The sequence below is a fragment of the Ranitomeya imitator genome, chromosome 2 (assembly GCF_032444005.1).
Source record: "Ranitomeya imitator isolate aRanImi1 chromosome 2, aRanImi1.pri, whole genome shotgun sequence".
Classification (NCBI taxonomy): Eukaryota; Metazoa; Chordata; class Amphibia; order Anura; family Dendrobatidae; genus Ranitomeya; species Ranitomeya imitator.
Window position 1 is genome coordinate 633,823,353 of NC_091283.1, and position 19,882 is coordinate 633,843,234.

Sequence of the window (19,882 nt, forward strand, 5' to 3'; positions counted from 1 at the left end):
AAAGAATCCTCTTCTATGTTGGTGGAAAAACCTTCTCTCCTCCAGACGCAAAGAATGCCCCCTTGTGCCCGTCACCTTCCTTGTTATAAACAGATCCTCAGCAAGATATTTGTATTGTCCCCTTATATACTTATACATGGTTATTAGATCGCCCCTCAGTCGTCTTTTTTCTAGACTAAATAATCCTAATTTCGCTAATCTATCTGGGTATTGTAGTTCTCCCATCCCCTTTATTAATTTTGTTGCCCTCCTTTGTACTCTCTCTAGTTCCATTATATCCTTCCTGAGCACCGGTGCCCAAAACTGGACACAGTACTCCATGTGCGGTCTAACTAGGGATTTGTACAGAGGCAGTATAATGCTCTCATCATGTGTATCCAGACCTCTTTTAATGCACCCCATGATCCTGTTTGCCTTGGCAGCTGCTGCCTGGCACTGGCTGCTCCAGGTAAGTTTATCATTAACTAGGATCCCCAAGTCCTTCTCCCTGTCAGATTTACCCAGTGGTTTCCCGTTCAGTGTGTAATGGTGATATTGATTCCCTCTTCCCATGTGTATAACCTTACATTTATCATTGTTAAACCTCATCTGCCACCTTTCAGCCCAAGTTTCCAACTTATCCAGATCCATCTGTAGCAGAATACTATCTTCTCTTGTATTAACTGCTTTACATAGTTTTGTATCATCTGCAAATATCGATTTCCTCTGGTGAACAGCGATCTTCACGTCTGGCCACAGATTCTTCATTGGATTAAGGTCTGGGCTGTGACTCGGCCACTCCAGAACATTTACACGTTTCCCCTTACACCACTCGAGTGCTGCTTTAGCAATATGCTTTGGGTCATTGTCTTGTTGGAAGGTGAACCTCTGTCCTTGTCTCAAATCACTGACAGACAAACAGGTTTCACTCAAGAATATCCCTGTATTTCACACCATCCATCTTCCCCTTGACTAGGACCATTTTTCCTTTTCCTGCTGCCAGAAACCATCCCCACAGCATGATACTGCCACCACCACGTTTCACTGTGGGGGTGGTGTTCTTGGTGATGAGATGTAATGGTTTGATGGTTTGGTTGGTTTAATGCCTGACATAGCGTTTACCTTGGTTGCCAAAAAGTTCAATTTTGGTCTCATCTGACCACAGCACCTTCCTAATACAATTGGGGAGTCTCATACATGTCTTTTGGCAAACTCAAAACAAGTAGGTTTGTTGTGCTACCATGTTCTCTCCATTTGATAATGGATGTGATGATGTTCCGGGGGAGAGATTAGAGATATACATACACATACAGTGGGTACGGAAAGTATTCAGACCCCTTTAAATTTTTCACTCTGTTTCATTGCAGCCAGTCAATTAAAAAAAGTTCATTCTTTATCATTAATGTACATTCTGCACCCCATCTTAACAAAAAAAACAAAAACAAATGTAGAATGTTAGCAAATGTAATAAAAAACAAAAATCACATGGTCAAAAGTAATCAGCCCCTTTTTTCAGACACTTGTTTAAGTCCCATGCCGTCCATTTCCTTGTGATCCTCCTTGAGATGGTTCTACTCTGATATAGAAGGGTTATGTTTTGCAAAAAAAAAAAAAAAAACGCATAAAAAAAAAAACAAAAAAACGCACCTGCGGATTCTGCCTGGAGATGCAGATTTAGTGCAGATTTTATGCAGAAAATTCTGCACCAAATCTGCATCGTGTGCACATACCCTTAGTCTCCTCTTCAAGGATTTTATACTTCTTATCTTATATGTTTTCAATAGTCCGCAAACAGCATGTTCTGGGTACGTGAGAAATAAAGGTCAGTATGACTCGGGGTAAAGGGGGAGGGCTACATGAATTACATTGAGAGTTACATTTGTTGTAAATGGTATGAATTACTGAGTCTTGCTGCATTACATCATATAAAAGTGAATTTGCTCACAGAACAACGTGTGCAATCCTTTTGTCTCCAAGCGCTTGTAAATGACGGGCGTAACCTCCTGATTTGGCCTCACTGGTGATCTGGCATGTCCGACATTGGGTCAGAACACAAACAGCTACGACAACCCCTTCATTGAAGTCCAGCTGTGTGTAATTACACTGATAGGACTTGATTTGGAGCGGCGCACACCTGTCTATATAAGAACTCACAGCTCACAGTGCAGGTCAGACCAAATGAGAATCATGAGGACAAAGGAACTGGCCAAGGAGCTCAGAGACAGAATCATGGCAAGGCTCAGATCTGGCCAAGTTTACAGCAGAATTTCTGCAGGACTCAAGGTTCTTAAGAGCACAGTGGCCTCCATAATCCTTAAATGGAAGAAGTTTGGGAGCTTCAGAATCTTCCTAGACCTGGCCGCTCAGCCAAACTGAGCAATCGTGGGAGAAGAGCCTTGGTGATAGAGGTAAAGAAGAACCCCAAGATCACTGTGGCTGAGCTCCAGAGATGCAGTAGGGAGATGGGAGAAAGTTCCACAAAGTCACCTATCACTGCAGCCTCCACCAGTCAGACCTTTATGGCAGAGTGGCCCAATGAAGACACTCCTCAGTGCAAGACATATGAAAGCCGCATAGAGTTTACTAAAAAACATGCAGGACTCCCAGACTATGAGAAATAAGATTCTATGGTCGGATGAGATGAAGATAGACCTTTATGGTGATAATTCTAAGCAGTATGTGTGGAGAAAACCAGGCACTGCACATCACCTGCCCAATACAATCCCAACAGTGAAGCATGGTGGTGGCAGCATTATGTTATGGGGGAGTTTTTCAGCTGCAAACACAGGACGACTGGTTATCATTGAAGGAAACATGAATGCGGCTAAGTACAGAGAGATCCTGGATGAAAACCTCTTCCAGACTGCTCTGGACCTCAGACTTGGCCGAAGGTTCACCTTCCAACAAGACAATGACCCTAAGCACACAGCTAAAATAACAAAGGAGCGGCTTCAGAACAACTCTGTGACCATTCCTGACCGGCCCAGCCAGAGCCCTGACCTAAACCCAATGGAGCATCTCTGGAGAGACCTGAAAATGGCGTCCACCAACGTTCACCATCCAACCTGACGGAACTGGAGAGGATCTGGAAGGAAGAATGGCCGAGGATCCCCAAATCCAGGGGAAAAAACTTGTTGCATCATTCCCAAGAAGACTCATGGCTGTACGAGCTCAAAAGGGGCTTCTACTCCATACTGAGCAAAGGGTCTGAAGACTTATGGCCATGGGATATTTCAGTATAGGGTTTTTTTTTTTCAAAAATTTCCGCATTTGTTTTTTTTTTTTTTTTTCAGTCAAGATGGGGCAGAGTAAACATTAATGAGAAAAAGTGAAGTTTTCTGAACTTACCAAATGGCTGTAGTGTGTGTGTGTGTGTGTGTGTGTGTGTGTGTGTGTGTGTGTGTGTGTGTGTGTGTGTGTGTGTGTGTGTGTGTGTGTGTGTGTGTGTGTGTGTGTGTGTCGACATCAGGGGCTTATCTCCAGTGTTCTGTAATGCATTCTGTAATGCTGTAGATAAGCCCCGATGTATCCTGAAAGATGAGATAGAGGTTAGGATACTCACCTGGGGCGGTCCTGCTGCGGTCCGGTCCGATGGGCGTCACGGTCCGGTACGGCGCCTCCTATCTTCATCAGATGACGTCCTCTTCTGGTCTTCACACTGCGGCTCCGGCGCACTGATCTGTCCTGTTGAGGGCAAAGTACTGCAGTGCACCGGGAAAGGTCAGAGGCCCAGCGCCTGCGCACTCCGGCACTTTGCTCTGCCCTCAGTACGCCTGCGCCGGAGCCACGACAGGAAGAAAAGAAGAGGACGTCATCGTAAGAAGATAGGAGGCGCCGGACCGCGACACCCATCGGATCAGACCGCAGCGCCCATTGGACCGGACCGCAGCGGGACCACCCCGGGTGAGTATAATCTAACTTCTATCTTATCTTTCCGGATACATCGGGGGGGGGCTTATCTACAGCATTACAGAATGCATTACAGAGTGAGATAAGCCCCTGATATCGGGGGCCGCAGCTCACCTTCCATTTTGGGGGTGACAGATTCCCTTTAAAGGAGCTTAATTGCAAAAGGCGTGAATGCGCCGGCCAATGATTAATTATTTTACCCCATAAATGTAATTGCTGCCTATATTATTCCTACTTCACTAACAGACGGTTTATTGCTGATGCTTCACACAAATTAGATTACAGATACACACAGGTTGTAACGTAACAAAAAAGGTATAAAGACAAGGGGGTGAAGACTTCCGCAAGCCACTGTAATAGAAAACTGCAGACACTGGCGACAGCAGCAGGGTCTCACCTTCCGGGGGGTGTTGGTCCAGGCCAAGTGGCAGAAGTGAGAGTCCACAGAGACGGCGACCACCTCACAGTTCACGTCGTGGAACTCATTGGCCTTGTCACTGAAAGCCACGATCTCCGTGGGACAGACGAAGGTGCTGAAAGCGAGAGAGGGGTGAGCGGGGGAGGGGCAAGAGGAGGGGGCAGGGGGGCAAGAGGAGGGGGCAGGGGGGCAAGAGGAGGGGGGCAGGGGGGACTACTCACAAGTCTAAGGGGTAGAAGAACAGCACCAGGTATTTGCCCTTGTATTTCTCCAGGCTCAGCTCTTTGAATTCTCCATTGACTACGGCCGTCCCTTTAAAGGGTGGTGCAGTCTGGGTAACAGCAGGGAAGAAACGCACAAAACCTAACAAAAAAAAAAAGTCACATTATAAAGTGGATGCAGGACGAGGAGCAGCGCAAAGTTAACTGTAGATGACCTGACAGGGGTCCGAGAGATGGAGCCAAATATCAGCCACATGGCCACTAACTCAGAACAAATGGTGCTCGGTGTATGGATTGCGGCGCCCCCTGCAGGTCGTGTGATCAGTGCTCGGTATGTGGAGTGCGGCGCCCCCTGCAGGTCGTGTGATCAGTGCTCGGTATGTGGAGTGCGGCGCCCCCTGCAGGTCGTGTGATCAGTGCTCGGTGTATGGAGTGCGGCGCCCCCTGCAGGTCGTGTGATCAGTGCTCGGTATGTGGAGTGCGGCGCCCCCTGCAGGTCGTGTGATCAGTGCTCGGTGTATGGAGTGCGGCGCCCCCTGCAGGTCGTGTGATCAGTGCTCGGTATGTGGAGTGCGGCGCCCCCTGCAGGTCGTGTGATCAGTGCTCGGTGTATGGAGTGCGGCGCCCCCTGCAGGTCGTGTGATCAGTGCTCGGTGTATGGAGTGCGGCGCCCCCTGCAGGTCGTGTGATCAGTGCTCGGTATATGGAGTGCGGCGCCCCCTGCAGGTCGTGTGATCAGTGCTCGGTGTATGGAGTGCGGCGCCCCCTGCAGGTCGTGTGATCAGTGCTCGGTATGTGGAGTGCGGCGCCCCCTGCAGGTCGTGTGATCAGTGCTCGGTGTATGGAGTGCGGCGCCCCCTGCAGGTCGTGTGATCAGTGCTCGGTGTATGGAGTGCGGCGCCCCCTGCAGTCGTGTGATCAGTGCTCGGTATATGGAGTGCGGCGCCCCCTGCAGGTCGTGTGATCAGTGCTCGGTATATGGAGTGCGGCGCCCCCTGCAGTCGTGTGATCAGTGCTCGGTATATGGAGTGCGGCGCCCCCTGCAGTCGTGTGATCAGTGCTCGGTATATGGAGTGCGGCGCCCCCTGCAGGTCGTGTGATCGGTGCTCGGTATATGGAGTGCGGCGCCCCCTGCAGTCGTGTGATCAGTGCTCGGTATATGGAGTGCGGCGCCCCCTGCAGGTCGTGTGATCAGTGCTCGGTATATGGAGTGCGGCGCCCCCTGCAGGTCGTGTGATCAGTGCTCGGTATATGGAGTGCGGCGCCCCCTGCAGTCGTGTGATCAGTGCTCGGTATATGGAGTGCGGCGCCCCCTGCAGTCGTGTGATCAGTGCTCGGTATATGGAGTGCGGCGCCCCCTGCAGTCGTGTGATCAGTGCTCGGTGTATGGAGTGCGGCGCCCCCTGCAGGTCGTGTGATCAGTGCTCGGTATATGGAGTGTATATGGTATACAGGTCGTGTGATCAGTGCTCGGTATATGGAGTGCGGCGCCCCCTGCAGGTCCTGTGATCAGTGCTTGGTATATGGAGTGTATATGGTATACAGGTCGTGTGATCAGTGCTCGGTGTATGGAGTGCGGCGCCCCCTGCAGGTCGTGTGATCAGTGCTCGGTATATGGAGTGCGGCGCCCCCTGCAGGTCGTGTGATCGGTGCTCGGTATGTGGAGTGCGGCGCCCCCTGCAGGTCGTGTGATCAGTGCTCGGTGTATGGAGTGCGGCGCCCCCTGCAGGTCGTGTGATCAGTGCTCGGTGTATGGAGTGCGGCGCCCCCTGCAGGTCGTGTGATCAGTGCTCGGTATATGGAGTGCGGCGCCCCCTGCAGGTCGTGTGATCGGTGCTCGGTATGTGGAGTGCGGCGCCCCCTGCAGGTCGTGTGATCAGTGCTCGGTGTATGGAGTGCGGCGCCCCCTGCAGTCGTGTGATCAGTGCTCGGTGTATGGAGTGCGGCGCCCCCTGCAGGTCGTGTGATCAGTGCTCGGTGTATGGAGTGCGGCGCCCCCTGCAGGTCATGTGATCAGTGCTCGGTATGTGGAGTGCGGCGCCCCCTGCAGTCGTGTGATCAGTGCTCGGTGTATGGAGTGCGGCGCCCCCTGCAGGTCATGTGATCAGTGCTCGGTATGTGGAGTGCGGCGCCCCCTGCAGTCGTGTGATCAGTGCTCGGTGTATGGAGTGCGGCGCCCCCTGCAGGTCGTGTGATCAGTGCTCGGTATGTGGAGTGCGGCGCCCCCTGCAGTCGTGTGATCAGTGCTCGGTGTATGGAGTGCGCCGCCCCCTGCAGGTCGTGTGATCAGTGCTCGGTGTATGGAGTGCGGCGCCCCCTGCAGGTCGTGTGATCAGTGCTCGGTATATGGAGTGCGGCGCCCCCTGCAGGTCGTGTGATCGGTGCTCGGTATGTGGAGTGCGGCGCCCCCTGCAGTCGTGTGATCAGTGCTCGGTGTATGGAGTGCGGCGCCCTCTGCAGGTCGTGTGATCAGTGCTCGGTGTATGGAGTGCGGCGCCCCCTGCAGGTCATGTGATCAGTGCTCGGTATGTGGAGTGCGGCGCCCCCTGCAGTCGTGTGATCAGTGCTCGGTGTATGGAGTGCGGCGCCCCCTGCAGGTCATGTGATCAGTGCTCGGTATGTGGAGTGCGGCGCCCCCTGCAGTCGTGTGATCAGTGCTCGGTGTATGGAGTGCGGCGCCCCCTGCAGGTCGTGTGATCAGTGCTCGGTATGTGGAGTGCGGCGCCCCCTGCAGGTCGTGTGATCAGTGCTCGGTATATGGAGTGCGGCGCCCCCTGCAGGTCGTGTGATCGGTGCTCGGTATGTGGAGTGCGGCGCCCCCTGCAGGTCATGTGATCGGTGCTCGGTATGTGGAGTGCGGCGCCCCCTGCAGTCGTGTGATCAGTGCTCGGTGTATGGAGTGCGGCGCCCCCTGCAGTCGTGTGATCGGTGCTCGGTATGTGGAGTGCGGCGCCCCCTGCAGGTCGTGTGATCAGTGCTCGGTGTATGGAGTGCGGCGCCCCCTGCAGGTCGTGTGATCAGTGCTCGGTATGTGGAGTGCGGCGCCCCCTGCAGTCGTGTGATCAGTGCTCGGTATGTGGAGTGCGGCGCCCCCTGCAGTCGTGTGATCAGTGCTCGGTATATGGAGTGCGGCGCCCCCTGCAGGTCGTGTGATCGGTGCTCGGTATATGGAGTGCGGCGCCCCCTGCAGTCGTGTGATCAGTGCTCGGTATATGGAGTGCGGCGCCCCCTGCAGGTCGTGTGATCAGTGCTCGGTATATGGAGTGCGGCGCCCCCTGCAGGTCGTGTGATCAGTGCTCGGTATATGGAGTGCGGCGCCCCCTGCAGTCGTGTGATCAGTGCTCGGTATATGGAGTGCGGCGCCCCCTGCAGTCGTGTGATCAGTGCTCGGTATATGGAGTGCGGCGCCCCCTGCAGTCGTGTGATCAGTGCTCGGTGTATGGAGTGCGGCGCCCCCTGCAGGTCGTGTGATCAGTGCTCGGTATATGGAGTGTATATGGTATACAGGTCGTGTGATCAGTGCTCGGTATATGGAGTGCGGCGCCCCCTGCAGGTCCTGTGATCAGTGCTTGGTATATGGAGTGTATATGGTATACAGGTCGTGTGATCAGTGCTCGGTGTATGGAGTGCGGCGCCCCCTGCAGGTCGTGTGATCAGTGCTCGGTATATGGAGTGCGGCGCCCCCTGCAGGTCGTGTGATCGGTGCTCGGTATGTGGAGTGCGGCGCCCCCTGCAGGTCGTGTGATCAGTGCTCGGTGTATGGAGTGCGGCGCCCCCTGCAGGTCGTGTGATCAGTGCTCGGTGTATGGAGTGCGGCGCCCCCTGCAGGTCGTGTGATCAGTGCTCGGTATATGGAGTGCGGCGCCCCCTGCAGGTCGTGTGATCGGTGCTCGGTATGTGGAGTGCGGCGCCCCCTGCAGGTCGTGTGATCAGTGCTCGGTGTATGGAGTGCGGCGCCCCCTGCAGTCGTGTGATCAGTGCTCGGTGTATGGAGTGCGGCGCCCCCTGCAGGTCGTGTGATCAGTGCTCGGTGTATGGAGTGCGGCGCCCCCTGCAGGTCATGTGATCAGTGCTCGGTATGTGGAGTGCGGCGCCCCCTGCAGTCGTGTGATCAGTGCTCGGTGTATGGAGTGCGGCGCCCCCTGCAGTCGTGTGATCAGTGCTCGGTGTATGGAGTGCGGCGCCCCCTGCAGGTCGTGTGATCAGTGCTCGGTATGTGGAGTGCGGCGCCCCCTGCAGTCGTGTGATCAGTGCTCGGTGTATGGAGTGCGGCGCCCCCTGCAGGTCGTGTGATCAGTGCTCGGTATATGGAGTGCGGCGCCCCCTGCAGGTCGTGTGATCGGTGCTCGGTATGTGGAGTGCGGCGCCCCCTGCAGGTCATGTGATCAGTGCTCGGTGTATGGAGTGCGGCGCCCCCTGCAGTCGTGTGATCAGTGCTCGGTGTATGGAGTGCGGCGCCCCCTGCAGGTCGTGTGATCAGTGCTCGGTGTATGGAGTGCGGCGCCCCCTGCAGGTCGTGTGATCAGTGCTCGGTGTATGGAGTGCGGCGCCCCCTGCAGTCGTGTGATCAGTGCTCGGTGTATGGAGTGCGGCGCCCCCTGCAGGTCGTGTGATCAGTGCTCGGTGTATGGAGTGCGGCGCCCCCTGCAGGTCGTGTGATCAGTGCTCGGTGTATGGAGTGCGGCGCCCCCTGCAGTCGTGTGATCAGTGCTCGGTGTATGGAGTGCGGCGCCCCCTGCAGGTCGTGTGATCAGTGCTCGGTGTATGGAGTGCGGCGCCCCCTGCAGGTCGTGTGATCAGTGCTCGGTGTATGGAGTGCGGCGCCCCCTGCAGGTCGTGTGATCAGTGCTCGGTGTACGGAGTGCGGCGCCCCCTGCAGGTCGTGTGATCAGTGCTCGGTGTATGGAGTGCGGCGCCCCCTGCAGGTCGTGTGATCAGTGCTCGGTGTATGGAGTGCGGCGCCCCCTGCAGGTCGTGTGATCAGTGCTCGGTGTATGGAGTGCGGCGCCCCCTGCAGGTCCTGTGCTCGGTGTATGGAGTGTATATGGTATACAGGTCATTCTGTACTCACCGGTGCTGACGCAGCGTCTCGGGGCAGTGCTCGGTGTATGGAGTGCGGCGCCCCCTGCAGGTCGTGTGATCAGTGCTCGGTATGTGGAGTGCGGCGCCCCCTGCAGGTCGTGTGATCAGTGCTCGGTATGTGGAGTGCGGCGCCCCCTGCAGTCGTGTGATCGGTGCTCGGTATGTGGAGTGCGGCGCCCCCTGCAGGTCGTGTGATCAGTGCTCGGTGTATGGAGTGCGGCGCCTCCTGCAGGTCGTGTGATCAGTGCTCGGTGTATGGAGTGCGGCGCCCCCTGCAGGTCGTGTGATCAGTGCTCGGTATGTGGAGTGCGGCGCCCCCTGCAGGTCGTGTGATCAGTGCTCGGTATGTGGAGTGCGGCGCCCCCTGCAGTCGTGTGATCGGTGCTCGGTATGTGGAGTGCGGCGCCCCCTGCAGGTCGTGTGATCAGTGCTCGGTGTATGGAGTGCGGCGCCTCCTGCAGGTCGTGTGATCAGTGCTCGGTGTATGGAGTGCGGCGCCCCCTGCAGGTCGTGTGATCAGTGCTCGGTATGTGGAGTGCGGCGCCCCCTGCAGGTCGTGTGATCAGTGCTCGGTATGTGGAGTGCGGCGCCCCCTGCAGTCGTGTGATCGGTGCTCGGTATGTGGAGTGCGGCGCCCCCTGCAGGTCGTGTGATCAGTGCTCGGTGTATGGAGTGCGGCGCCCCCTGCAGGTCGTGTGATCAGTGCTCGGTGTATGGAGTGCGGCGCCCCCTGCAGGTCGTGTGATCAGTGCTCGGTATGTGGAGTGCGGCGCCCCCTGCAGGTCGTGTGATCAGTGCTCGGTGTATGGAGTGCGGCGCCCCCTGCAGGTCGTGTGATCAGTGCTCGGTGTATGGAGTGCGGCGCCCCCTGCAGGTCGTGTGATCAGTGCTCGGTATGTGGAGTGCGGCGCCCCCTGCAGGTCGTGTGATCAGTGCTCGGTATGTGGAGTGCGGCGCCCCCTGCAGTCGTGTGATCGGTGCTCGGTATGTGGAGTGCGGCGCCCCCTGCAGGTCGTGTGATCAGTGCTCGGTGTATGGAGTGCGGCGCCTCCTGCAGGTCGTGTGATCAGTGCTCGGTGTATGGAGTGCGGCGCCCCCTGCAGGTCGTGTGATCAGTGCTCGGTATGTGGAGTGCGGCGCCCCCTGCAGGTCGTGTGATCAGTGCTCGGTATGTGGAGTGCGGCGCCCCCTGCAGTCGTGTGATCGGTGCTCGGTATGTGGAGTGCGGCGCCCCCTGCAGGTCGTGTGATCAGTGCTCGGTGTATGGAGTGCGGCGCCCCCTGCAGGTCGTGTGATCAGTGCTCGGTGTATGGAGTGCGGCGCCCCCTGCAGGTCGTGTGATCAGTGCTCGGTATGTGGAGTGCGGCGCCCCCTGCAGGTCGTGTGATCAGTGCTCGGTGTATGGAGTGCGGCGCCCCCTGCAGTCGTGTGATCAGTGCTCGGTATGTGGAGTGCGGCGCCCCCTGCAGGTCGTGTGATCAGTGCTCGGTGTATGGAGTGCGGCGCCCCCTGCAGGTCGTGTGATCAGTGCTCGGTGTATGGAGTGCGGCGCCCCCTGCAGGTCGTGTGATCAGTGCTCGGTGTATGGAGTGCGGCGCCCCCTGCAGGTCGTGTGATCAGTGCTCGGTGTATGGAGTGCGGCGCCCCCTGCAGGTCGTGTGATCAGTGCTCGGTGTATGGAGTGCGGCGCCCCCTGCAGGTCGTGTGATCAGTGCTCGGTGTATGGAGTGCGGCGCCCCCTGCAGGTCGTGTGATCAGTGCTCGGTATGTGGAGTGCGGCGCCCCCTGCAGGTCGTGTGATCAGTGCTCGGTGTATGGAGTGCGGCGCCCCCTGCAGTCGTGTGATCAGTGCTCGGTGTATGGAGTGCGGCGCCCCCTGCAGGTCGTGTGATCAGTGCTCGGTGTATGGAGTGCGGCGCCCCCTGCAGGTCGTGTGATCAGTGCTCGGTGTACGGAGTGCGGCGCCCCCTGCAGGTCGTGTGATCAGTGCTCGGTGTATGGAGTGCGGCGCCCCCTGCAGGTCGTGTGATCAGTGCTCGGTGTATGGAGTGCGGCGCCCCCTGCAGGTCGTGTGATCAGTGCTCGGTGTATGGAGTGCGGCGCCCCCTGCAGGTCCTGTGCTCGGTGTATGGAGTGTATATGGTATACAGGTCATTCTGTACTCACCGGTGCTGACGCAGCGTCTCGGGGCAGTGCTCGGTGTATGGAGTGCGGCGCCCCCTGCAGGTCGTGTGATCAGTGCTCGGTATGTGGAGTGCGGCGCCCCCTGCAGGTCGTGTGATCAGTGCTCGGTATGTGGAGTGCGGCGCCCCCTGCAGTCGTGTGATCGGTGCTCGGTATGTGGAGTGCGGCGCCCCCTGCAGGTCGTGTGATCAGTGCTCGGTGTATGGAGTGCGGCGCCTCCTGCAGGTCGTGTGATCAGTGCTCGGTGTATGGAGTGCGGCGCCCCCTGCAGGTCGTGTGATCAGTGCTCGGTATGTGGAGTGCGGCGCCCCCTGCAGGTCGTGTGATCAGTGCTCGGTATGTGGAGTGCGGCGCCCCCTGCAGTCGTGTGATCGGTGCTCGGTATGTGGAGTGCGGCGCCCCCTGCAGGTCGTGTGATCAGTGCTCGGTGTATGGAGTGCGGCGCCTCCTGCAGGTCGTGTGATCAGTGCTCGGTGTATGGAGTGCGGCGCCCCCTGCAGGTCGTGTGATCAGTGCTCGGTATGTGGAGTGCGGCGCCCCCTGCAGGTCGTGTGATCAGTGCTCGGTATGTGGAGTGCGGCGCCCCCTGCAGTCGTGTGATCGGTGCTCGGTATGTGGAGTGCGGCGCCCCCTGCAGGTCGTGTGATCAGTGCTCGGTGTATGGAGTGCGGCGCCCCCTGCAGGTCGTGTGATCAGTGCTCGGTGTATGGAGTGCGGCGCCCCCTGCAGGTCGTGTGATCAGTGCTCGGTATGTGGAGTGCGGCGCCCCCTGCAGGTCGTGTGATCAGTGCTCGGTGTATGGAGTGCGGCGCCCCCTGCAGGTCGTGTGATCAGTGCTCGGTGTATGGAGTGCGGCGCCCCCTGCAGGTCGTGTGATCAGTGCTCGGTATGTGGAGTGCGGCGCCCCCTGCAGGTCGTGTGATCAGTGCTCGGTATGTGGAGTGCGGCGCCCCCTGCAGTCGTGTGATCGGTGCTCGGTATGTGGAGTGCGGCGCCCCCTGCAGGTCGTGTGATCAGTGCTCGGTGTATGGAGTGCGGCGCCTCCTGCAGGTCGTGTGATCAGTGCTCGGTGTATGGAGTGCGGCGCCCCCTGCAGGTCGTGTGATCAGTGCTCGGTATGTGGAGTGCGGCGCCCCCTGCAGGTCGTGTGATCAGTGCTCGGTATGTGGAGTGCGGCGCCCCCTGCAGTCGTGTGATCGGTGCTCGGTATGTGGAGTGCGGCGCCCCCTGCAGGTCGTGTGATCAGTGCTCGGTGTATGGAGTGCGGCGCCCCCTGCAGGTCGTGTGATCAGTGCTCGGTGTATGGAGTGCGGCGCCCCCTGCAGGTCGTGTGATCAGTGCTCGGTATGTGGAGTGCGGCGCCCCCTGCAGGTCGTGTGATCAGTGCTCGGTGTATGGAGTGCGGCGCCCCCTGCAGTCGTGTGATCAGTGCTCGGTATGTGGAGTGCGGCGCCCCCTGCAGGTCGTGTGATCAGTGCTCGGTGTATGGAGTGCGGCGCCCCCTGCAGGTCGTGTGATCAGTGCTCGGTGTATGGAGTGCGGCGCCCCCTGCAGGTCGTGTGATCAGTGCTCGGTGTATGGAGTGCGGCGCCCCCTGCAGGTCGTGTGATCAGTGCTCGGTGTATGGAGTGCGGCGCCCCCTGCAGGTCGTGTGATCAGTGCTCGGTGTATGGAGTGCGGCGCCCCCTGCAGGTCGTGTGATCAGTGCTCGGTGTATGGAGTGCGGCGCCCCCTGCAGGTCGTGTGATCAGTGCTCGGTATGTGGAGTGCGGCGCCCCCTGCAGGTCGTGTGATCAGTGCTCGGTGTATGGAGTGCGGCGCCCCCTGCAGTCGTGTGATCAGTGCTCGGTGTATGGAGTGCGGCGCCCCCTGCAGGTCGTGTGATCAGTGCTCGGTGTATGGAGTGCGGCGCCCCCTGCAGGTCATGTGCTCGGTGTATGGAGTGTATATGGTATACAGGTCATTCTGTACTCACCGGTGCTGACGCAGCGTCTCGGGGCAGCTCGGGAGGCGCCGCATAGAGAGGAGCGGAGAAGCTGAGGAGAGAGAGACAGCGGTCACATAAAGTCCCGGGGGACAATGAGGGAGCGGAATAAGCTGCACCATGGAGTTACCCGCGCACTGAACAACCTTCTAACCAGCGCCGCCATCTTGAAATGGTCAGGTCACGTGTCCGCTGTCAGTCTGAGGGACACGCCCCTATCTGCCGGTGACACGCCCCTATCTGCCGGGACACGCCCCTATCTGCCGGGGACACGCCCCTACATGCCGGGGACACGCCCCTACATGCGGGGGGGCGGGGCACAGACTGATGGAGGCGGGTGGTCTCCGGGTGGTCTCCGGTGTCGGCTCCGCCATATGAGCGCGTCCCCGTTATCTGATGTCATCGCTCACATCAGGGTGATTCTCCAGCACTCGGGAAACCGGCGATGTCCGCAGTTGTATTATACAGCACCAAGAACCAGACGTCACAGTGTATAATATAATAGTATATAATGGGGAGCAGCACACAATAGTATAGAAATCACTTTTAAATTCTTTATTTTGTCAGCCAAAAGAAACCCAAGTCAGCAGAGCCCAGTAATGAATCATTTATAACCAGCCTGTGACATCAGCGGTCGTGATGAGGAGGCCCCCGGACATGTGAGGTGATATCACCAGATGACAGGTGCTGCTGCTGGTGGAACGGCCCAGAACACACAGATATATCATGAAGGCCGTATACAATCACAAGGCAGTGTCAGTTCGCATCTCGGCTTCAGGAAAACGGCCGCCGCGATCTCCATCTGCGCACGCGCGGCATCCCGCGGCCATTTTCCTGAAGCCCCGGGCAGCAGAGGACTCCATATGCGCACGCGCGGCCTCAGGAAGATGGCCGCCCCCACAGATCACCAGGGAAATAGCGCCGATCGTGCGTTTTTTCTTCTCCTGCCCAGTGGATTCACAAGATGGGCATGCGCAAACCACTACGCCACCAACGGAAATATATGCAAGATCTGGGGGAAGAAACAGTGATGTCGCCACACCCATATGACCTGACCAGCCTGATTGACAGGCGAAAACGGCGACTTTGGTAAGGTATTTCGGCAGCATAGGTGGGGAATCAGGGTACACAAAATACACTATAGTAACGCACAGCGCAGGCCCTATTTAACAGTATTTTTATCTCGTACTGAAAAAACGGGGTGACCGGTTCCCTTTAACCCCTCTGTGACCTTAGACGTACTATCCCGTCGAGGTGCCCTGGGCTTATCTGACCCTGGACGGGATAGTACGTCATAGCCGATCGGCCGCGCTCACGGGGGGAGCGCGGCCGATCGCGGCCGGGTGTCAGCTGTTTATCGCAGCTGACATCCGGCACTATGTGCCAGGAGCGGTCACGGACCGCCCCCGGCACATTAACCCCTGGCACACCGCGATCAAAGATGATCGCGATGTGCCGGCGGTGCAGGGAAGCACCGCGCAGGGAGGGGGCTCCCTGCGGGCTTCCCTGAGCCCCCCGCAGCAACGCGATGTGATCGCGTTGCTGCGAGGGTCTCCTCACCTCCCTCCCTGCTCGAGCCCCGGATCCAAGATGGCCGCGGATCCGGGTCCTGCAGGGAGGGAGGTGGCTTCACAGAGCCTGCTCAGAGCAGGCACTGTGAAGGCTGCAGCGCTGCATGTCAGATCAGTGATCTGACAGAGTGCTGTGCAAACTGTCAGATCACTGATCTGTGATGTCCCCCCCTGGGACAATGTAAAAAAGTAAAAAAAAAAATTTTCCAAATGTGTAAAAAAAATAAAAAAAAATATTCCAAAATAATGAAAAAAAATATATATATTATTCCCATAAATACATTTCTTCATCTAAATAAAAAAAAAAACCAATAAAAGTACACATATTTAGTATCGCCGCGTCCGTAACGGCCCGACCTATAAAACTGGCCCACTAGTTAACCCCTTCAGTAAACACCGTAAGAAAAAAAAAAAAAAACGAGGCAAAAAACAACGCTTTATTATCATACCGCCGAACAAAAAGTGGAATAACACGCGATCAAAAGGACAGATATAAATAACCATGGTACCGCTGAAAGCGTCATCTTGTCCCGCAAAAAAAGAGCCGCCATACAGCATCATCAGCAAAAAAATAAAAAAGTTATAGTCCTGACAATAAAGCGATGCAAAAATAATTATTTTTTCTGTAAAATAGTTTTTATCGTATAAAAGCGCCAAACCATAAAAAAATGATATAAATGAGGTATCGCTGTAATCGTACTGACCCGAAGAATAAAACTGATTTATCAATTTTACCAAACGCGGAACGGTATAAACTCCTCCCCCAATAGAAATTCATGAATAGCTGGCTTTTGGTCATTCTACCTCACAAAAATCGGAATAAAAAGCGATCAAAAAATGTCACGTGCCCAAAAATGTTTTCAATAAAAACGTCAACTCGTCCCGCAAAAAACAAGACCTCACATGACTCTGTGGACCAAAATATGGAAAAATTATAGCTCTCAAAATGTGGTATTGCAAAAAATATTTTTTGCAATAAAAAGGGTCTTTCAGTGTGTGACGGCTGCCAATCATAAAAATCCGCTAAAAAACTCGCTATAAAAGTAAATCAAACCCCCCTTCATCACCCCCTTAGTTAGGGAAAAATAAAAAAAAATGTATTTATTTCCATTTTCCCATTAGGGCTAGGGCTAGGGCTAGGGTTAGGGCTAGGGTTAGGGCTAGGGCTAGGGCTAGGGTTAGGGCTAGGGTTAGGGTTAGGGCTAGGGCTAGGGTTAGGGTTAGGGTTAGGGTTGGGGCTACAGTTTGGGTTGGGGCTAAAGTTAGGGTTCGGGTTGGGGCTAAAGTTACAGTTAGGGTTTAGATTACATTTACAGTTGGGAATAGGGTTGGGATTAGGGTTAGGGGTGTGTCAGGGTAAGAGGTGTGGTTAGGGTTACCGTTGGAATTAGGGTTAGGGGTGTGTTTAGATTAGGGTTTCAGTTATAATTGGGGGGTTTCCACTGTTTAGGCACATCAGGGGCTCTCCAAACACGACATGGCGTCCGATCTCAATTCCAGCCAATTCTGCGTTGAAAAAGTAAAACAGTGCTCCTTCCCTTCCGAGCTCTCCTGTGTGCCCAAACGGGTTTACCCCAACATATGGGGTATCAGCGTACTCAGGACAAATTGGACAACAACTTTTGTGGACCAATTTCTCCTGTTACCCTTGGGAAAATACAAAACTGGGGGCTAAAAAATAATTTTTGTGGGAAAACAAAAAGATTTTTTATTTTCACGGCTCTGCGTTATAAACTGTAGTGAAACACTTGGGGGTTCAAAGTTCTCACAACACATCTAGATAAGTTCATTGAGGGGTCTAGTTTCCAATATGGGGTCACTTGTGGGGGGTTTCTACTGTTTAGGTACATTAGGGGCTCTGCAAACGCAATGTGACGCCTGCAGACCAATCCATCTAAGTCTGCATTCCAAATAATGCTCCTTCCCTTCCGAGCCCTCCCATGCGCCCAAACGGTGGTTCCCCCCCACATATCGCGTATCAGCGTACTCAGGACAAATTGGACAACAACATTTAGGGTCCAATTTCTCCTGCTAACCTTGGAAAAATACAAAACTGGGGGCTAAAATATAATTTTTGTGGAAAAAAAAATATTTTTTATTTGCATGGCTCTGCGTTATAAACTGTAGTGAAATACTTGGGGGTTCAAAGCTCTCACAACACATCAAGATGAGTTCCTTAGGGGGTCTACTTTCCAAAATGGTGTCACTTGTGGGGGGTTTCTACTGTTTAGGTACATTAGGGGCTCTGCAAACGCAATGTGACGCCTGCAGACCATTCCATCTAAGTCTGCATTCCAAATGGCGCTCCTTCCCTTCCGAACCCTCCCATGCGCCCAAACGGTGGTTCCCCCCCCCACATATGGGGTATCAGCGTACTCAGGACAAATTGGACAACAACTTTTGGGGTCCAATTTCTCCTGTTACCCTAGGGAAAATACAAAACTGGGGGCTAAAAAATAATTTTTGTGGGAAAAAAATTTTGTTTTATTTTTATGGCTCTGCATTATAAACTTCTGTGAAGCCCTTGGTGGGTCAAAGTGCTCACCACACATCCAGATAAGTTCCTTAGGGGGTCTACTTTCCAAAATGGTGTCACTTGTGGGGGGTTTCAATGTTTAGGCACATCAGTGGCTCTCCAAACGCAACATGGCGTCCCATCTCAATTCCTGTCAATTTTGCATTGAAAAGTCAAACGGCGCTCCTTCCCTTCCGAGCTCTCCCATGCGCCCAAACAGTGGTTTACTGCCACATATGGGGTATCAGCGTACTCGGGACAAATTGGACAACAACTTTTGAGGTCCAATTTCTTCTCTTACCCTTGGAAAAATAAAAAATTGGGGGCAAAAATATAATTTTTGTGAAAAAATATGATTTTTTATTTTTACGGTTCTGCATTATAAACTTCTGTGAAGCACTTGGTGGGTCAAAGTGCTCACCACACCTCTAGATAAGTTCCTTAGGGGGTCTACTTTCCAAAATGGTGTCACTTGTGGGGGGTTTCAATGTTTAGGCACATCAGTGGCTCTCCAAACGCAACATGGCGTCCCATCTCAATTCCTGTCAATTTTGCATTGAAAAGTCAAATAGCGCTCCTTCCCTTCTGAGCTCTCCCATGCGCCCAAACAGTGGTTTACTGCCACATATGGGGTATCAGCGTACTCAGGACAAATTGGACAACAACTTTTTGGGTCCAATTTCTCCTGTTACCCTTGGTAAAATAAAACAAATTGGAGCTGAAGTAAATTTTTTGTGTAAAAAAGTTAAATGTTCATTTTTATTTAACATAGTAACATAGTAACATAGTTAGTAAGGCCGAAAAAAGACATTTGTCCATCCAGTTCAGCCTATATTCCATCATAATAAATACCCAGATCTACGTCCTTCTACAGAACCTAATAATTGTATGATACAATATTGTTCTGCTCCAGGAAGACATCCAGGCCTCTCTTGAACCCCTCGACTGAGTTCGCCATCACCACCTCCTCAGGCAAGCAATTCCAGATTCTCACTGCCCTAACAGTAAAGAATCCTCTTCTATGTTGGTGGAAAAACCTTCTCTCCTCCAGACGCAAGGAATGCCCCCTTGTGCCCGTCACCTTCCTTGGTATAAACAGATCCTCAGCGAGATATTTGTATTGTCCCCTTATATACTTATGCATGGTTATTAGATCGCCCCTCAGTCGTCTTTTTTCTAGACTAAATAATCCTAATTTCGCTAATCTATCTGGGTATTGTAGTTCTCCCATCCCCTTTATTAATTTTGTTGCCCTCCTTTGTACTCTCTCTAGTTCCATTATATCCTTCCTGAGCACCGGTGCCCAAAACTGGACACAGTACTCCATGTGCGGTCTAACTAGGGATTTGTACAGAGGCAGTATAATGCTCTCATCATGTGTATCCAGACCTCTTTTAATGCACCCCATGATCCTGTTTGCCTTGGCAGCTGCTGCCTGGCACTGGCTGCTCCAGGTAAGTTTATCATTAACTAGGATCCCCAAGTCCTTCTCCCTGTCAGATTTACCCAGTGGTTTCCCGTTCAGTGTGTAATGGTGATATTGATTCCCTCTTCCCATGTGTATAACCTTACATTTATCATTGTTAAACCTCATCTGCCACCTTTCAGCCCAAGTTTCCAACTTATCCAGATCCATCTGTAGCAGAATACTATCTTCTCTTGTATTAACTGCTTTACATAGTTTTGTATCATCTGCAAATATCGATATTTTACTGTGTAAACCTTCTACCAGATCATTAATGAATATGTTGAAGAGAACAGGTCCCAATACCGACCCCTGCGGTACCCCACTGGTCACAGCGACCCAGTTAGAGACTATACCATTTATAACCACCCCCTGCTTTCTATCACTAAGCCAGTTACTAACCCATTTACACACATTTTCCCCCAGACCAAGCATTCTCATTTTGTGTACCAACCTCTTGTGCGGCACGGTATCAAACGCTTTGGAAAAATCGAGATATACCACGTCCAATGACTCACCGTGGTCCAGCCTATAGCTTACCTCTTCATAAAAAC

At 54.3% G+C, this 19,882-nt stretch overlaps 1 protein-coding gene across 1 annotated transcript in view; it reads right to left on the bottom strand.

The window, feature by feature from the left end:
* The window catches only part of PRDX3 (peroxiredoxin 3), a 54,822-nt gene extending 40,808 nt beyond the window's left edge, over window positions 1–14,014 (bottom strand). The window contains exons 1-4 of the mRNA XM_069752649.1: window positions 13,908–14,014; window positions 13,769–13,829; window positions 4,528–4,669; window positions 4,286–4,421 (exon numbers count right to left, since the gene is read on the bottom strand). Coding sequence (XP_069608750.1) covers window positions 4,286–4,421; window positions 4,528–4,669; window positions 13,769–13,829; window positions 13,908–13,943 — 375 coding nt within the window. The 5' untranslated portion in view covers window positions 13,944–14,014. The remainder of the gene's footprint in view (window positions 1–4,285; window positions 4,422–4,527; window positions 4,670–13,768; window positions 13,830–13,907) is intronic.
* Window positions 14,015–19,882: the final 5,868 nt, after the last annotated feature.